This window comes from Lutjanus erythropterus, chromosome 16, assembly GCF_056507025.1.
Source record: "Lutjanus erythropterus isolate fLutEry1 chromosome 16, fLutEry1.hap2, whole genome shotgun sequence".
Classification (NCBI taxonomy): Eukaryota; Metazoa; Chordata; class Actinopteri; order Lutjaniformes; family Lutjanidae; genus Lutjanus; species Lutjanus erythropterus.
This window is the reverse complement of record NC_139332.1, coordinates 15,189,401-15,209,295: the sequence shown is the minus strand read 5'-3', so window position 1 is coordinate 15,209,295 and position 19,895 is coordinate 15,189,401. Positions and strand designations below refer to the sequence as shown.

Below are 19,895 nucleotides of genomic sequence, written 5' to 3'. Positions count from 1 at the left end.
TTTTAATTCAAACAGAAAATATTAACAGAACTATCCACTGCCACACAATAATTTACTTTGTGGTATAAGGCTATTGGAGGTGTTACGCAGTCAGCTATTTTGCCTGTTTCTGCTCTAAAGCCTTCATTCAGGCCAATATAACATATTGCAGAATATCTATTTATTATTTGTCTATAAATCAATTAAAATGTATTTTGATAGAATAATAACCTTGCTTACTAAGTTCACACAAGTATGTCAACCCATTGGATGCAGTTGTTGACATTTCTTTACAGTGGACTTTGAAACTGGCTGCACAGGCTGAGGCAAAGACCATGTCTATTTTGTAAAGAGGAAAATAAGAAGCACTGTATTGGGGCCTCCAGAGGAAGGACTTTGACAAAAAAATATTCTTGTAGCCAAACAGACACTTAGCAACGCAATTCCAGGATACATTAATGAAAAATATAATCCGGATTCACAGCACAACTATTTCAACACCATAAAGTTATTTACATTGAAACCAGGGCCAGTGGAACTATTAAATCATGTCAGTGGTCCCTGAATGTCAAGTTGCATCTTAACTAAGATCATTAAAATACAATATAGACTGCTGATGATTTAGAAAACTTGTGTCTGACATTGTAGGATGGGCAGGGAGGAGTGGAGAGAGTAAGCGTTGTGGCATTACGCAATTCAATGCTAATCTATTAAGGTGTGTAATGTAGAACAAAGTGTTGTACTCAGAATGGCTGGTAACATCTAAAGCCGACTGATATAATCAGAACCCACTTTACATTGAGAACTAGAGGTCTATAAAGAAATCACTGTCAGGTGAAATTAGCTGCTGCTGGCCATTGCTTCACATTTCATTATGCTCATGTCCATTCAGCACATTGTTCTGACCTAACAAACTGGAATGAAGGATTGAACACAACACGGCAGGTGGCCATCTCAGGGACACTGTGTCCAGATATTAACACTTAACGAGCTGGGGCACTAAGTATTCATACTTTCTTCAGCGGGCTAACAAGCTAGCTAACAGGCTGCAGCAGAGAGTCCTCCGCTTGCATTGCCCTCTCCATAGGCAACCATACACGGCAAAACGGCACAAGGAAACTGAACAGATAAGCAAATACGTTACCGAAGGCAAGGTCGACATGCTTATTCCACCTTAACAATAAATTTCGCGACCCTCTAAACAACGCAGCCATGCTTCTTTCCCCTTGACCTCGGCGTACAGTGACAGCTGTCAAGCCAGGAAAGCCAGACCGAACTGTTATGATTGACTCATATTTTCGCCAATCGCAGACCTCGGTGAGTTTTCGCAGCCAATGGGAATGAGTCAAAGGCGGAACATCCTGTGCTTTTACTTAATGCCCTTTAGCCGCTTCTGTGAGTACAGTATTCACGTTAAATGAACAAAAAACTCCGCTCATTGAACAACAATAAAAATTAGCTGTACTGCATATACTTTTTTTTTTTTAAAGCTTAATGCACCTTTTGTGATTCTGGGCCAGAAATAGTCATGCATTTGTTTTAACCTCATCTGTGTTTTGGAGTGACAGAGAAATTTGTCTGGAGATTCTATGACAATTATTCCTAAAGACATTATTGCTAAATATATTCGAATGAAATGATAAGCCTCTGAGTTTCATGACAAACCTTATAATTCTAATCTGTGAATGCCACATACAGAAGGCAAAATTCTATCCCAAGCCTTTTAAAATTTTTAATTTCTATATGGATAACCTGTCCCTCGTGACAATTTCAAATAAGTGAGCACAGTCATATTTCTACTGTAGCTTATGATTAAGATATATTGACTTTGTTGATGTCAATGTTTATTTTATGTTCAGATGTTTTATTTTCATATTTAATTTAACTTGCATGTTTATTCAATTGATATTTGCACTTTACATACTGCTCTGTCTGAAATTTCCACTTTATGTCCACATTTGCTGTTTTTTTTGCCCTTGTTCAGTAAAGAAAGGAGAAAAAATATATAAAGAATGAAACTGAATTGGTAAACTGATCTAAGTAATTTCACTATGATAATTAAAATAGTTCACCCCAGTCATTGAGACACCTGCTTTCTCCCCCTGAGCATCAGCATCATTGGTACCGCTCAGCATCCCGGAAGTTCAGCATCTTTCAGGAGGCGTGTCAGGAAGGTAACCCTTGAATTGCAAAATTCTCGCGAGATATGTAAGATTTTTTTGAGAACCTGCTACAAACTAAATATGTTTTATAACGTAACAATGCTGTGGATAGAAATGGCAGACTTATTGACAGAAAACACTTGGTTCGGGTTAGGAAAAAAAATTATCATGATTTGGGTTGTTGTATTTGCTCTCGCGAGATCTTTCGCGGATCTGGAGTTCCCTTCTAGAAACGACCCTCTTTCAGGAAGAGACGCATCATCGTCAGAGCTTTGACAACAACGGGGACAGTGGCAAAAACATCGGCCTGTCCGGCAGAAATTACTTCTATTTCGCGAGTGGAATTCATATGAAAAGGGTAATATTTCATTTTAAAGTTAAATGAATGTAACGCCTGTAATATTTGTGTCTTGTGTCAGATATTCAGCTGATCGACTAGGATAATAATGTTTAGCTAGCCAGTGACTTGACACGACATGGCCTGTTCACAAGCTAATGTTAGCTGCCTAGCCGCCGTAAATAAGATTATCCTCTGGCTAACTGGGGTGGTTTTATATGGCATATGCGTGTGTTAGCCGTTTCATGATAAACACACTAAATGTTGGTCGCTGTGGCTCAGTTATGTTATGGTTGTTGTTAGCTGAATGAAGCAGCAATTATTATGACTTAGTCATTTAAATTTATTTTGCTGAGGAGTTCAGCGTTGGTTTAAATTGAAATTTAGGGCAGGCGGCTGTGTTGAGTCAGCTTTATTCTCTTCCGGGAAAAGATGTATGGATGACAGCAGGGTTGTCAGGTCTGTGTGATAAAAACCGGTCCAAAAACCAGCCCCATACTAGAACTCAAAGTATTCCCCTACCAAACCATTATTGTCACAGTGTTGTAATATCTGTAAAGTAACACCATGTATGTGTAGTGTTAGAGATGGATGATATTGGATTTCTGCCAATATCTGATATGTTGATATCCTCCAACTCACTTTGCCTGATACCAATATATGCACCTCTTGTAGTGTAATTAACATATTATTATTCCTATTCTTATTGTAATAGCCCACGGGCAGATACAAATACAAAATACAATGGCTTTTCACATTCACATATATTTCACATTTACTTGGCAACATAAGACAAGTTGTTTTTTTACATTTTTACCCTCATAAATTATTCATAATGATCGAGATGACGGCTCTTTAGAAGGGCAATTAAATTTGTAGTGTTGAAGGAATGAGATTTGGCTCCTGCTTTGATATCACTTTCAGACACTTCAAATAACTCTGTGCTGCAGACATCCTCACATCCATGTGCACATAATTAAGGTCTCATCTGCAGAAATATCTGCATTCTGAGCATTTAAAGCAGTCTTAACTAAACATTATCATTATCATAAGTAAAAAAAAAGTAGCTCTGTGAATATGTAAACCTGTTGCTTTGTCTTTTCTTTTCTTTTTTTCGGTTGGATATAAATAAATTATTTAAATTAATATATGAATTTCATGTAATTTGCATGCAAACTATGTCTACCGCAGACAAAAAATTCAACCTGCTGGAACACTTTAGAAACAAATTTAGCTCAACTGACCTGGCACCCTGAATGACAGTGATGCAAACCAATTGCATCTCTTACAAGCAGCTACTCGTATTCTCTTCCTGTACTCCTGACCACCACCAAAGGCTCTGTCTGAGCAGTTAGAAGTCTACTGTCTTGCTGTAAGGTACTTAGTCATAATACGGTGGTGGTGGTGTCTTGATATATTGGACTTCCAACCCTCTTAACTGCATTTGCTCAGTCAGGTGTTCAGTTTGGTTAAAGTATAATTTACTTAACTGGTTTTCAAACTAACTGTTTGGAGCATGCTGATTTTTTACTCTTTCACACAAAAAACTCATATGACTTTCTGCCTAAGACAGCTTGTCTTCCCAGGCTTAGAACCATTTATGACACTGCACCAGTTGCTTGGGTGGTAGGACTGATGTTATGAAACAGAAGTTTGTTTGTGCCATAAAAGCCACACATAAAAACAATTATTATGAAATGGTTGGCTGTAGGTTTTGCTTTGGACCTGTATGGACCTGTAGCTATTTTAAGCCAAATCAAATCAATTTTACTCATAGAGCCCAAAATCACAGTTGCCTCAGAGGGTTTTACAGTCTGCATTGCGGATCAGCAGCATGACACACTCCTTACTTAGACCCTTGTTTTTAATAGGAATACTCTTGTCCAGAGGTGGGTATATGCTGTATACATGCTTGTGAGCTCCATTTCACCTCTGCTTGGCATTTTATTTAATTCATATCTATTTCTGGCCAGGGCTGTGCTATATGACTAGAATCACATATCCCAATATTGGTCGTTTCATATGTAGATAATGACACTTATGACAATATAGCACATTTTTAAATGAAGAAGTAATTTTTATAAAATGACCATATGAGAAAGGCCTTCCCTATTCATTATTGTATTTTCAGTTATATGTTTAACAAATAAAATGTACTTATTTGGTTATTTTTCTCCTTTTATTTAGAACCTTTGTGCAAATTTTCAATTAAACACGTGACAAAATAATAAAAGTACAGGAAAGTATGGTTTTCTGGTCCATTTGAGACTTTTCATATCCAAATCATGTCCACATGACAGTAGTAGTCCCTCTTTCAGGTACAAGCTCTGTGTTCTATCTTGGCTGGTCGGATTCCTCCTCTTGTTTGAAATGTCCTGCCAATATCCATTCCGTGCATCCAGATGACAACAAATATTGCCATCAACAGTCTGATTTACGACAAAATAAAATAAATGATAGAGCCTAATATGAAATGGAATCCTGTTTGCCTTTTTGTTCACTCTGATGTTTGTAATACTCACCTTCTCTGCTGTCTGCTTTTTTGTCTTTTACAGACAAATGAAGTGACCAACAGGATACAATGTCATCGTTCCAGGTGGTGGACTCGTCACCGGGCAGCAGCGTCAGCGTCATGGAAACATCCAACTTTGCCCACGTCATCTTCCAGAATGTGGGGAAGAGTTTCCTGCCCCAGGCACCCCTGGAGTGTCGCTATACCCTGACCCCTTACATCGCTCCCCACCCCAAAGATTGGGTGGGCATCTTCAAGGTACATCACATGCATCACAGCTGCTTCAGAGTCATCATCCAGTATGATCAATGAAGGGCCTGACTTTTATTAATCTGAATCATTTATGTTAAAAAGAGATTATTATAGGTTGCAACAATTCCCAGTTCATTATGTAAGTGTTTGTGACTTGGATTATGTGTTCGGGTCTTATTAATTGACCAAAGGTTTGCATTTGGCACATTAACACATACTTCCGCCTTGACACTAATGGTTCAGCTCTTCACTACATGCCTAATACCTCACCACAGGCTTTGGTGTGGTTGCTCTGCATGCAGAAAGAGGAAGAATGTACATGGTGGGCTAGTTACAGTAGGTCTCGCTGGGGGGCAAACATTTGGTGCGCTTTATGAACCACTCTGATTCTTATTAGAACCTCTTTTTCCCTCCACTTCACTTGTTCGTTCCCCTCTGTCTTTCCATCAGTCTTTTCTCTTGCTTCCTGCTAACCAACCTCCGCTCCGCTCTTTTATCAAGGCCATCAAATCTCACACGTAATTAACAGGAAATGTGAACTAGGAAACTTAATGTCTCGTAAAGTCAAAAGACAAACATTTTATTGTTGTTTAAGAACTGACTTCAAATCCACCAGCTCAATTAAAAAGGAATAAAGACGCTGGGTTTATATGGAAAAAAGTCAATTGGAAAATTTAATTGTTGTAATCCGCGCTAATGAAACCTGTTTGATGGTTGGTACTTTATGTCAGTGAACAAGCAGACCGCACTTCTTTAAACCTTCTGACGTACATGTCTGTCTCTTTGTGTGTTCACAGATATTTAGTAAGGCTTCAACCAATTAATATTTTCATAACTGATTAATCTGCCGATTATTTTCATGACTAATCAATTGATTGTCTTTAAAATGTCAAAAAATTTTGAGCAATGCTCATTAAAATTTCTCTGAGCTCAAAGTGACATCTTTAAATTGCATCTTTTGTCCAACTAACAGTCCAAAGCTTAAAGACTCTTCATTTACTATTATAAATGACGAAGAAAAGCAGCAAATCCTTATATTTAAGAAGCTGGAACCAGCAGATGTTTGACATTTTTGCTTGAAAAATGACTGAAACAATAAATCAGTCATCAAAATAGTTGGCAACAATCTTTTTTCTGTTGACAAATAGATGAACTGACTAATCGTTGCAGCTCGAATGTTTATCTATTTAAAAGAAATGGCATGTGGCAATGTGTGTGTATATATTATTTGAATAAACCATTCAACTTGTGATGATTTTTTGTTTTTTACCAGCGGGGAATATATCATCAGCATTTGTATCATGTATTCTAGAGCCACGTCAGTGATTAGTAGATCTAAAGAAAATTAGTTGGCAACTATTTTGATAATTTAGTAATTGTTCAAGTCATTTTTCAAGCAGAACTGAGAAACATTTGCTGCTTTCAGCCAGCACTCAAAATTATGACTGTCACATTGTCCTGGGGGCAATAAAAATAGCATGTGGGACACAGTATTTGGGACAATTCATTACAGAAACTTAACATTACAAATGAAATTATAACATTTATACATCATCGAATATCAGTTTAATTGTTAGGTGTTCAAAGTAAACTCTAAACTATATCACATGCATATTTACATTCCGTCATGGTGTTAAAAGTTTCCTCTGATATATGTTCAAAGTCTGTGTATGTAAATTTCCATTGCTGTATACCAAACAGAAACAGGTTTGCATTTACACTGCAGTTTGCTGTGATGTATTTATTAATCAAACAGAAATAAACAAGAAACAGCAACTCAACCAGTAACTAAAACAATAATGGAAACTGATTAGGGCCAAACATGCAGAGTGATTTCATTTTTTTAAGTTTAGGAAGCAGCAGAACTTACATGGCCACCAGAATGAGTCAATGAGGTGATGCAAGTTACTGAAACAAAGTTATTAAACTCTATTCATTTTGTAGAATGAGAAAAGGAACCTCAATTTGGCATAATAGTTAAGTCGGAGATAGTTGAAAATTGAATTTGGCGGACCCTGAGGAATACCAGTTCATTTCTAGCCCTGGTTCCAGCTTCTTAAATGTAAGAATTTGCTGCTTTTCTTCATCATTTATATTAGATGAAATTAAGGGTCTTTGGGTTTTGAACTGTTGGTTAGACAAAAGAAACAACTAGTAGATGTTTCTTTAGGCTTTGGGAAATTAAAATGAGGAATTTTCACATTTTTTTTTACATTTGACAGACTGAGCGATTTAAATGATGAATCATAAAAATGATTGTCAGGTTAATAGATAATGAAAATATTCATTATTTGCCAGCCTAATCTATTCAAATAAAATTAATATGCTTGGATCATAATGGGAATTGAACTCATACCATCATACAAACGCTGATAAATCAGGGTGCTTGGAGACGCTATTGTCAAAAGGTTGGTGTATTATTAAAAATGATTGATTACATTTGACTCTCCCACTGAGCACCAATAATCAACGTGTATTAAAATGTTAGGCTTCTGTCTGACGAGTCGCTTTGCCTCCCAGAGGCAGAACCTTTGTGCAAAGATGACTCAGAGAGAGAGCATTTTCCCCCTCTTACTTTGCACATCTATAGGCGTTACCTGTTTCAGAGGGAGACTGAGCAATAAGGTTGACTTGCCATGAGGATGACTCAGACTGCACAGGCAGACACTGTTCGGTTGAGTTGTGCACAGACACCCCCTAGTGGCTGAAAATGTTCATAGTACAGCCATGAGGATCCAGGTACTTGCTCTTACATGCTGGTGCACTCAAACAGCACTCACATGCAATGTATACACAGTAAACATCAGTAGTGTATACTCTGATCAAGCTGGACAAGTTTCTTTTGTTTTTGGTGACAAATGTTTCCATAAATCCCTGATAAATTGCTGTGTTTTGTTCCTTTGATTGTCCGGTGAGAGGATGGTTTAGTATCATTGCTGACACACGCACACAGTCACACACACCTCCCTTAAAAAAAGCCCTGTGGAGGTTTTTGGTTGTGGCATGTTTGTTAGCGCAGCAGGGAGAAACCCGTTGTGTAAGTGTATAATTAACGTGTCATCGTGCTGTTCCCTCACACCTTGGCTGAATGATTGATAGCTGCTTTGCCTGTGATTATTTTATAACATCACTCCCGTGTTGGAATGCCACACCATACCTGACCAAGTGTCAGTCAACTTCACTCTACAATTAGCAAAATTATTTATGTCTGTTTTCTGCTAAGCAAACACACGTGAGTGCGCAGGCAAACCTGGCAGGAGTCCCATCACAGCCGAGCCTCTCGCTGAGATACTGTTGGACATGGAAAGAATGTTCTTGGCTCAAGTTTTCACACTGACAATTACCATTTGTTTGGAATAGCATTATACTCACTGTAATGGGTTGATAAGACAAACACTGCAATTATGTTTCATGCAACAGCATTATCAAAACTGACATTTTGACAAATGTTTTGAGTAGCTCAGTTGATTTATTGTTGCTTCCAAATGCTTTGAGAGCTACTGGCCTATTCTTATTTTTTCCTGGATTGTTTTTCCTTTGCATAACTCTAAATTCATTTAATTCTCAATTTGATTGTTGTTTATTTAAATATTTATTTGTAGAAATGGTTTAATGTGAACATTAAAAAAATTACTGCCATGTTATTATTTAATCTGTGAAAATTATGGCTCACTTAAAATTCGCCAAAAGTACGTAACCCCTCCCAGTGTCTGGTGCATCCTATAATTTTTTAGTATAGCATAGTCAACCAACAGTAATATTATATGATTATTGTGTGGCAGCTGTCTAAACTAGAAACTTTCTTACGTACCACTTTTTCACCAATTTTAACGCTACTAAAAGGAACTTATTTTGTTGATTTTTGAGGCCCCTATTGGCAAAATAACCACAAAATATAACGTGAAAAATAAAATTATGTCAATAAAGATCTCTTGTTCTTCTTAACTGGCTAATCTCACCATATCTTTGCCGGGGAAAATGTGAACACATGCTCGTTTCATCTGTTTTCACAGAGAATCCATTCTGGTGGCAGGTAATAAGAATAACTATATAGAAATTGTCAGTCGTCTCACTGACTGTCTCGTTTGCTTATTTAGGTCTTATAGAGGCATCAGTATTAACATAGTGATTGAGACTGTTTTATAACCAGTTAAAAACTCCTTTTAGTAGCTTTAAAATGTAAAAATGTCCCATATTAGTGCCACAGGTGTTTGAGTTATCCACAGCTGAAGTACAGTTATGTAATGTCACAAACATGTATCGCACATGTGAGTTGAAATGAGGTGTGTGTGAGTGTGTGTGTGTCTGTGTCTGTGTGTACGTGTGTGCGTGAGCGGCCCAGACAGGGAGAGTGTTCGGTTGTGTGCGACAGATTTACGACGCAGGACCTGAATTATGATGTTCACAAGTCCCTTTCATCATCTGTCACCTAACAACACATGAAATCCATGGAATTACATCCCCCTTGCCATTTTGTGTAAAATTTTCACCTTTTCTTCCCTCGTTCTTATTTTTCCCCCCCTTCTTCTCATTTCCACGTGGGTCGTTCACGAGTCTGCGCATGTGTGTGTGCACGCACAGCCACATACAGCCCCTGCCCCCCCGCCCTGTTCTCACACCTTCGCTGCCCCTCTTTGTGAAAGCCCAAAAGGGGCAGGAACTGAGGGGAAAGAGAGAGGAGGAAGAGGAGGTGTGATAAAGAATGAAGGGGCATGGTTTTAAATTTAAATTTTCCATTCTTTCCTTGAATGTTGTATGTAATCCTCCAGCTTTCTTTATGAAGTCTGTTTTTGAAATGATTAAAAATGATAAAATGTAGAGGGCTGCAACTAAAGATTATTTTAATTATAGATTAATCTATTGATTGGGCCGGGTGTCCTTGCGATACAGGTAGTTACACTTTGATTTGAGTAGCGGTTCCTCAACAATACTTTTTTGATACCAATTTTATAAAATCAACTTTAACAAAATGAAAATGACCTTAAACATCGCACTATAAATGTTTAGTTTTATTTTTCAGTGTCTTTTCACAAACTCAAAGCAGTTTCATAAAATATATATCTGTTGACCACATTGTGGCTAAAGTAAGTTGTCTGTTTCAGCTTGTTAGTTTTATTATTTAGCATTAATTATGTTTGGCATTTTTCCACTCAGTTTCACACAGTTTTGCACACAAAAAATAAATCACAACTTGGAAACTTACTCCTAAGGTGTGGAAAGGCATTTTCTGATACTTTTCTCAATTAATCGCTTGGTTGTTTGGTCCATAAAATGTTGATAACTGTCTCCCAAAGGTGAAGATGACAAGTGTCTTTTTATGTCCACAATCCAGAGATATTCAGTTTATTGTCAGAGAAGAATAAAGAAACCAGAAAATATTCACATTTGAGAAACTGAAATCAGAGAATTTGGATTTTTTTTTGAAAGAATGACTCAAAATGATTAATAGATTTTCAAAATAATTGGTGAAAAAATTTATAATTAACAACTAATCAATTAGGCTAACTGACTAATTGTTGCAGGTCTAAAAATAAGATAATATGATCCTTTATTAGTCCCACAACAGAAATTTACAGTGTTACACTAGCGAAGGGAATAAAAAAATAGAAAGAAGCATCAATGGCAAGCAATAAATAATAATTAAGTAATAATTAAGTAAACAAGCAATATAATATATAGAAAATAGGCTAAATATAATAGGACATCTGGTTTTGAACAATTTATGTTATTTATGCAAAACAAAGTGTGAAATTTGTGTGTGTGTGTGGGGGGGGGGGTCAACATAATATTTTGCTCTATACTTTCAGTTAGGCACTATTTTTTTGCTGCGGATCAACGTTGTTGTGGTTTACATTCCCAGGTGGGTTGGAGCACAGCCAGAGATTACTACACCTTCCTTTGGTCTCCGATGCCTGAAAACTACGAACCAGGAAGTACTGTGCACAGGACTGTGGTGTTTCAAGGTACACACACACTCACTCACTCGTGCACACACACACTACGTAAACCACTATACAGACCCAGGGTATTCCAGAGTAACTCCTCCATTTTACGGCGCGTATAAAAACCAGCACTTTTATTTAATAAGGGAACACAACCGCAAACGGCGGCCTGGGACCTGAGCACCTCTCAAACCACACACATACACACACACAGGTTGAGGGCCTGCAAACTGGTTTTACTGGGCCTGGAACGGTCAGATATTACACAGTGAAAATATGAGAGCATGCTGTGGTGTGGCAGTAGTCAGTAAAACTGGTTGGCTGCCGGATGTTCTGTACTTACTCCTCCGTCCCCGAGAACCAGGCCTAACATGTGAATGATGTGAGATCGCACAGTGTGGCCACAGACTGTTTGAACTATAAGCATGTGTAAATGATATGACACCTTTGGAAATATTTGATGTTTTTTAATGAGTTTAAGTGTATCTTTTATCCATTTAGAAGCAGACCATGTGTGGATATATTATTGAAATGTTTTTGTAATAATTTACAATAGGGATATATTAAGTAACATTTGTTAATACAGTAATAAGCATTAATTTACTGTCCTGTTAACATTTATTAAGGGTTTATATGTTAGTTAAGGTACAAACTAATATTAGTACATGATTTATTAAGTTCGTATGTATGTTGGTAAGTTCATTGCAAGGATGTTTTATTCAGAGAACATTATTTTTCATAAATGTTTATTTCAGGGTAATGATTGTCCACTTTCTAATCCATCCTTCAGCTTATTACTTATTTTTATAGGTAAAGATCAGTAGACACACTCACACATCGTCCTCAATTATACGTTTGCTTGTTCTTTCATGTCCATGTGGACATTCCTCATAACCTAACCTTAAAATTATTGTGCATTTTATATAAGTCTTACTTAACCATAATTGGCCATTAATGAATGCTCTTTGTGAATCTTATTGTTACTCTGAAAACCTTTGTTAATTAGGGCTGCAATGATTAATTGATTATTAAATTAATTACCAACTATTGTGATAATTGATTAGTAATTTTTCAAGAAAAAAGTCTAAATTCTTTGAGTTTAGATTGTTAATATATTTTATTTTAACTTTTTCACAATAAAACAAATGCACACAATAGACATAAATCACCCAAAACCATTATTTAAAATGACAGAAAAGCAAAACAAAACTGGGGAATCACAGAGGAGATTGTCCCTTCCACCAGGGAGGTCAAGGGTGTGAAAGAAAAAACAAAAAGAAATCAAACACAGACGCACACACACACACACACACACACACACACACACATACACACACACATACACACACACACACACACACACACACATACACACACACACACACACACACACACACACACACACACACACACACACACACACACACACACACACTCACACACACAACAAAACACATAAAAAATGGGTGGAGGACTGTCAGAATATTAGGGTTTGCACAAAGTATAACATAGAAGCAGAGCTCCTGATTTCAGCTTGTTAAATGTGAATATTTTTCTTTATTTTTCTATGACAGTAAACTGACTGTCCTCTTATTAGCCTGACCTGCTTCAAGTACTACCTGATGAAATTAGATGCTTCTTAATAAACTGGGTGTTACATAAATTGAAAAAGAGAATTTAACTCTAATGAACAATCTTGGTTTATCTTGTTGTAGGTTATTATGTTCCTAAATCTGATGGAGAGTTCTACCAGTTTTGTTATGTCACGCACGCTGGTGACATTAGAGGAGCCAGCACGCCCTTCCAGTTCAGGCCAGCCACGCCCACCGAAGAGCTGCTGACTGTTACTGAGGATGACAGTAACTCAGACATACTGGTCGTCACCACCAAGACTGGCCTGCTAGAGGTACGCCATGTGAAATGAACATATTTCTTTTGTCATTTTTCATCTTTCTGGGTCTTGGGCCCCTTTGAAGTGTCCTAGATTCCCACAATACCCAGAGACCTGTGACCTCTGAAGCATTACAGCTGCAACAATTAATCAATTCATCAAATAGTTGTTACTATTAAAGTAATCAGCAACTATATTGTAACTATTTTGGATTGTTGTTTTGAGTTTTAGTTTTTGTTTTTTTAAGAAAAAAATACCCAAATTCTCTGATTTTAGCTTCTTAAATGTGAATATTTTCTGGCTTCATTAGTCCACTATGAAAAGAAAACCTTTGGGTTTTGAACAAAAAAAGAAAATTGAGGACCACGCCTGGGGCATTGGGAAACGTTTTTCACCATTTTCTGGCATTTAATTAGTAATCCATTAATTAAGAAAGACCAGATGGCCAGATTGATAATTAATGAAAAATAATGCAGGCCTACCAACCATACAACATCCAATATATTATTAAACAAAACCAGAATTTTTGTTCACCTCTAGAGAATTGTGCATCTTACAGGTGTTTTTTTTTCCTTGTGTTTTCAAAATGACACTAACTGTAGAAAAAATGACAAAAAGAAAGTGACTTGAACACCCAAATCTTCAAGGGACTATTCTTACTCACTTTCTCTCTACACATAATTGACCTCCTGCCTGCCAGCATGTGGAGGAGGCGCAGCAGGAGCGCAGGGAGCTGCTGAAGGCCATGCGTGTCCTCCAGGAGGAGAAGCAGCAGCTGCAGGAGGAGCAGAAGCGACTGGCCAGGGAGAGGGAGCAGGAGAGGGAGACATGCTGCCTTCTACGGACGCACAACCAGGTTAGAGAGAGCGACAGAAGTGAAGCCTTGAGAGAGAAATTATGTTTTTATGTATAAATATAGTAGATATAAACTCACTGGCCACTTTATTTGATACACCTTGCTAGTACCGGGTTGGACCCTGTTTTGCCTCCAGAGCAGCCTTAATTCTTTGTTGCGTAGATTCAACAAGGTGCTGGAAACATCCCACCAAACCCATCTCCCATTCCACCATATCACAAAGGTGCTCAACTGGATTGAAATGTGGTGACTGTGGAGGCCACTGGAGTACAGTGAACTCATTGTCATGTTCAACATGTGGAACAATACTCAGGTAGGCTGTGGCGTTTAAATGATGCTCAACTGGTACTAAGTGTGCCAAGAATTTATCCCCCACAGCATTATACCACCACCACCATCCTGAACCGTTGAGACAAGGCAGGATGGTTCCATGCTTTAATGTTGATGCCAAATTTTTACCCTACCATCTGAATGTCGCGGCAGAAATCGAGACTCATCAGACCAGGCAGTGTTTTTCCAATCTTCTGTTGTCCAATTTTGGTGATCCCCTGCAAATTGTAGCCTCAGTTTCGTGTTCTTAGCTGACAGGAGTGGCACCCATTGTGGTATTCTGCTGCTGTAGCCCATCTGCTTCAAGGTTCGACATGTTGTGCGTTCAGAGATGGTCCACATTCAAAGTCAATTAAATCACCTCTCTTTCCCATTCTGATGCTCGGTTTGAACTTCAGCAGGTCATCTTGGCCATGTCTGCATGCCCAAATGCGTTAAGTTGCTGTCATGTGATTGGCTGATTAGATATTTGCATTAAGCAGTAGAACAGGTGTACCTAATAAAGTGGCCAGTGAGTGCTGGTAGTTAATATAACTGGTTAGTAGGGCTGGGTATTGGTATTGGTTACCTTTAAGGTATTGACTGAAATAACCCAGTACTCATAGTTTTGATAGTATCAAAACGTCTCCAGACAAACAATAGTTGCATTCAATCCTTTTTGTGCCCAGATGGAGAAAAAGTGAATTTGAATGGTTTTGCTTGCAGCCAATCACTGCATACATTTTTCACTTTAATGCAACTCGTGATTGGATCACTACTGCAGCAGCTGCAACCCATATAGCCTGATGTGTGACAAACTCGAGTACCGTGCATTTGATGAAGTTGGAAGCTCAGTGTGCCGGGATGCCACAAAAACGTTCTAAAGTATGACTTAACACCTGTGGCTTGTGATAAAAATAAACTCAGAAAGTGCTGAAAGATGAGTTCAGGAATACTCCCATTTACACGATGGGTATCAAATGAAGTAGGGAATAAAGGTAATGAATAAAGGACTTGGTATCAGTATCACTTTAATGGTACTGGTATTGTTACTGGTATCCTAATTTTTTAAGCTGTACCCAACAGTAATTAGCCAATGAAGAAGAATTGGTGCAACACTTATATTAACAGCTGTAGAAACTCCTTCCCACGTCTATTTATTCCACAGTTGATCATCATCTAGTCAGCCATAATAGATTCAAAAATGATTGCTCAAAAAAAATACATCTGAGCAAATTGAGGTAAAACATACCTTCCAAGTAACACAAAAAGGTCTCAAAGAACAACATTTATTATATTTATATGCACAGCATATTGTGTTGTTCCCTGTTATGAAAAAGACAATATTTCTAGTAAGTTGTTTACATGACTAATGAAAATTAATCTTCCACTAATATTCCCTTTTACATGCAGCTGTGCATACTCTGATGACGAATGTCCCATGGAAATTTATCATATATCATGTCCAAAGCACATCAAGGGTTATCAAAAAAAACTGTTGATATCCAAGTCTTACATGCAACATTTAAAAGTAGGTGTGATTCTTCTTCTTTACAGAAATGTGGGCTTTACTTTAGTTCATTTATCTTTATCCCAGCTTTGCAAACTTTTTTTTTTTTTTTTTTTTACAATGCACAAACCATATTCAGGCAGGAAGGCAAACTGTAAAACCCCCAATTGAGACATATTCTGAATGCACTGTATACATATATTTTCAAAGAATGCTCCCTAAACCTGAATATTGGCATATCCCATATGTTGTATTTGGAAAATGCCACTGTACCAACAAGGCCTAATTAGGAAAATCTTAATGGGGTGTGGTGTTTTCATAACCTCTATCAAATTCAGAATTATTGTCATATGCTGAAAATTAGTGCGCACGTAAACCGAGTAACATAGAAGGTGAGTTTTATTGTCTTTGTTCGTGTGTGTGTTTGTATGCGAATGTGTGGGGGTGTGTACATGTGTGGGGGTGAGTTTGTACATAAACAGACAGTCTCTATTTGCACATGTGTGTGTGGAGCCAGTTCCTCACCAGTGATCACAGGTCTGAAAACTTCAAAGGCCCGAATTTATGAATAATCTGTGTCCATGTTTGAGAGACACACAAAGAGTGGCAGCGTGTGTGTGTTTGTTTGTGTGTGTGTGCGCGCACACCCCAGTCTTTCTGTCCCTCTTTAACGACCTGACTCAGTGGGCCAGAACGGAATTGGGATGCAGTTTTCTCGGGCATCTGGCGTCAGGGACGATGCCATCGCAACCACAGAGTGAACAAACATGACGTCAAACACATACACACACACACACACACACACACACACGCACGCACGCTCATACATGCACACAAACTGGCGCCCTTTACTCTCACACTCACATTCAGGTTCCACACCACAGGGCCCCCTCTAATGTGCATTCACACATGCACAAGCGCGCACACAAACACAAACACACTCATTATGCCACCCGCTCGCAAACCCTTTTAGTCTGTGTGTGGAATGAGAGGAGGGTAGTCCGCAAAACCGCCTGCCTGAAAAAAGAGCCCTGCCCAGCCTCAGGGACAAACACCACTCAGTCACGCGATTCAGTGGCCACTGCTTTCTCACTGTCTATTTTTTCTCCGTCTGTCCCTGTTGTTCTCTTTCTCGCAGTTTTTTTTGCTAAAGGAAGGTAAACACAAATACATTTGGGAGCATGAATCAGAATTAAGCAAATATGTTAAAAAAGTCAACTTCTACCTCAATTCCTTCTTATTTTTACTCCATTTTCCTCTCATTCACACACTCATTCAGCAGGATGAGTCAGATTTAGGATTTTAGCGCATTATGAGTTGCTCATTTGATAAGCAGTAACTTGGCACACACACCTAAAAACAGTCAACTCAAGGAATCTCATGGGAAGCGGGGGAGGGGGGAGAGATGAAACTTGCCAAAGAGGTTTGAGAGTTTGAATCTAGTCTCTTATCGCCCCCTAGTGCAGCTCTTGGGTGTAGGCTCAGAGTGAGAGCAGGCTGCTTTGAGTTAGTCCGCTGTTCTTTTTTTTTTACGAAGGACAAAATGGCCATAAATTATGTAGTAATACACACATACACACACACACTGTTATTACCGTGCAGCTTTTCATTCAACAGGCATGTCCATGTGTAGATATACGACTTGTGTGAGTAGGTGTGTGTCTCTCTTTTGTGGAACATTTACAGTAGTAGGTGCGTTAGCTTGTGCCACGCTGATGAAAATATCCCGAGTTTAACATAAAAACATAAGTACATATTTTGTGGCTGCTAATTTTACGACTACACTTTTTATAAGGTCTTTATGCACTGCTAAAGTGCTTCCCAAACGCCAGCCGTAAAAATCATACAGTAATCTACGCAGAGCCAAGCCCAGAGGGAGACAGGCCGGAGTACGCATTGGTGTGTGCACTCTTGTGTGCACTCTGTCTGTTTCAGATTCATGGCTGCTGTTTGCTGTCTATCTGTCTCCATATGTCCTTGAATTTGTAGCTGTGTGTCAATCTTTCTGTAGCTCCCGTGCATGTGTATGAGTAAGTCTAAGTGTGCACACTACAAATAGAAAGGAGGGTGTGTGCAGAGGTATGTTGTTCTGTCACAAGCAATATTAGCTATGGATGATTTAATGTCCTCGACTGCTGATTAGCAGCAAGTTCAAACAAGGCATTTCCTCAGCAGGCCCACCACGTGGAGAAAACAGACCTTATAAGATCTGTTGAGTGCTGGCAGGAATTTATTCTTAGGAGTTCACTGAAACTGGATGGGTTATTCACGCACACGTTCACTACACATCGTTACTGGTCTGTCATTGTGCGTTTCAGTTACGACTTCAGATACAGCATGTGTTCTTTGTGTCCATCAAAAGGCTAAAAGAAGTGAGTCATAATTTGTAACTGGTGATTTGCGATTGATGAGATTAGACTTTACTGGTCCCCAGAGGGGAAATTCACATGTTACAACTGCACTAGAAGCAGGCTGAAGAGGTAGGAAACAGGAAGAGGAACCATTTAAACTGAAATCAAGTAATAAAAACTGATATAAAAGTTTTATATAATGAATTACAATATATTACACTGTGTATATGAATTTATGCAGTTTTGTAAATATCTTTGCAAGTATACATGTACAAAAATAATTAGTAAATAAATTAATAATAATTAGTACAGTAGTGTAAATCTAAAACAGCTTTAAGAAAAACTAGGCATTATAACCTGCATGAAGGCTGTTGAAGTAATAGACGGCTTTAGTTTTATATGAGTGTACCTAATAAAGTGGCTACTAAGTGTAGATACAAATGAGTATAATCTGAAATACTTCATGTTACAGTTACGTTATAGATGCTTCTATTTAAAAATAGAAATATGTATATAAACATAGAGAATTCTAAGAAAAAATGAAATAAGACATACAAAAAACATATAATATATAAAATATATATTAAGAGAAATAGAGAATAAGAAAAAATGCATACACCAATATATAACACCAATAGTGTACATAAACGAAAATGCTGAGAAAGGGGTCTATAAATAAATGTGCCTACAAAGAAAGAATATTATAAGAGTACAGATCAATGTGCATAATGTGTGTGTGTGTGTGTGTGTGTTATGTGCTATATATTAGAGCTCCATCAATACTAGAGTTTTGGGGTTGATGCAGATATGATGTTAGGAGCAAAAAAAATTCCAATATCAATATATCGGCTGATATTCTTTATAGAGAATATACAGAATATAGTGTATACACATAAACACACATTTCATGCAATGATCCCTCTAAAGTGGTAAGTCTTGTGACAAAGATATGTAATGGAGGCAGGATATTTTACAGTTTAGCAATAATTTTGTCCAAAATTATATCAGGGCACTGAAAGAGTAAACTTTCACCAGAATTTGTAATAATTATAAATAGGTATAAATAAAACTGTCAAAGAGAGCAAAATGTTTGTGTATATATATATGAATAGAAACTTGAAATGAGAAAAAGGATCAAACTGATCAAATTTTCAGTGGAACCAAATCTAACTGACATCACTATTACAGCAAAAATAAAGAACAGTTATGACTCAAATGTTGCTATTTTTTCATCACAAAACTTCACAAATATACACTTTAGTTTTAATAGAACATTTTGCCTCAGAATTCAAATTAAATGTTTTTAGATATAGACTGATATAGCCATGATATGCCAATATCGGCAATAATTTATTGGTCCTGATATTTTTCTTTCATCCCTAGATCAAATATACATAAAGCTCTGGATATAAAGCTGACTGCCATACATCACATGAAGTCTTACCATCTGTGATTAATCAATGTTGCATCAGCTCTTGACTTTGTCCAGCACTCTTCCTCCTCTGCCAAGTTCAACCCGCTGGTCCAGCAGCTGTGATTGGCTGCTGTGCCTGTCACCATGATCCACAGCTGCCTCTCTGTCCTGCAGGAGCTGCTGCGCTCATCGCAGGGCCTGTCAGAGGAGAGGGAGGAGGTGAGGAGGAGGCTGACTGAGGCCACGGACCGAGTCCGCCAGCTGGAGGAGGACCTGCTGGGAGTCACCCAAAGAGGCCTGCAAAAAGAGACAGAGCTCGATTGGTGAGCGGAGAATGCGAACACATGACCATCAATCACCCAGAGTCATTCCTTTCTGTG

The 19,895-nt window shown here is 38.0% G+C and overlaps 2 protein-coding genes across 2 annotated transcripts in view; one reads left to right on the top strand and one right to left on the bottom strand.

Moving 5' to 3' along the window:
* Positions 1 to 1,250, bottom strand: part of hibadha (3-hydroxyisobutyrate dehydrogenase a) — a 34,593-nt gene extending 33,343 nt beyond the window's left edge. Inside the window, exon 1 of the mRNA XM_084739709.1 lies at positions 1,124 to 1,250. Coding sequence (XP_084595835.1) covers positions 1,124 to 1,193 — 70 coding nt within the window. The 5' untranslated portion in view covers positions 1,194 to 1,250. The remainder of the gene's footprint in view (positions 1 to 1,123) is intronic.
* Positions 1,251 to 2,393: 1,143 nt separating this feature from the next.
* tax1bp1a (Tax1 (human T-cell leukemia virus type I) binding protein 1a) overlaps positions 2,394 to 19,895 on the top strand; it is a 30,069-nt gene continuing 12,567 nt past the window's right edge. Inside the window, exons 1-6 of the mRNA XM_084739051.1 lie at positions 2,394 to 2,499; positions 5,034 to 5,248; positions 11,103 to 11,205; positions 12,900 to 13,090; positions 13,776 to 13,931; positions 19,690 to 19,838. Of these exons, the coding sequence (XP_084595177.1) occupies positions 5,060 to 5,248; positions 11,103 to 11,205; positions 12,900 to 13,090; positions 13,776 to 13,931; positions 19,690 to 19,838 (788 nt within the window). The 5' untranslated portion in view covers positions 2,394 to 2,499; positions 5,034 to 5,059. The remainder of the gene's footprint in view (positions 2,500 to 5,033; positions 5,249 to 11,102; positions 11,206 to 12,899; positions 13,091 to 13,775; positions 13,932 to 19,689; positions 19,839 to 19,895) is intronic.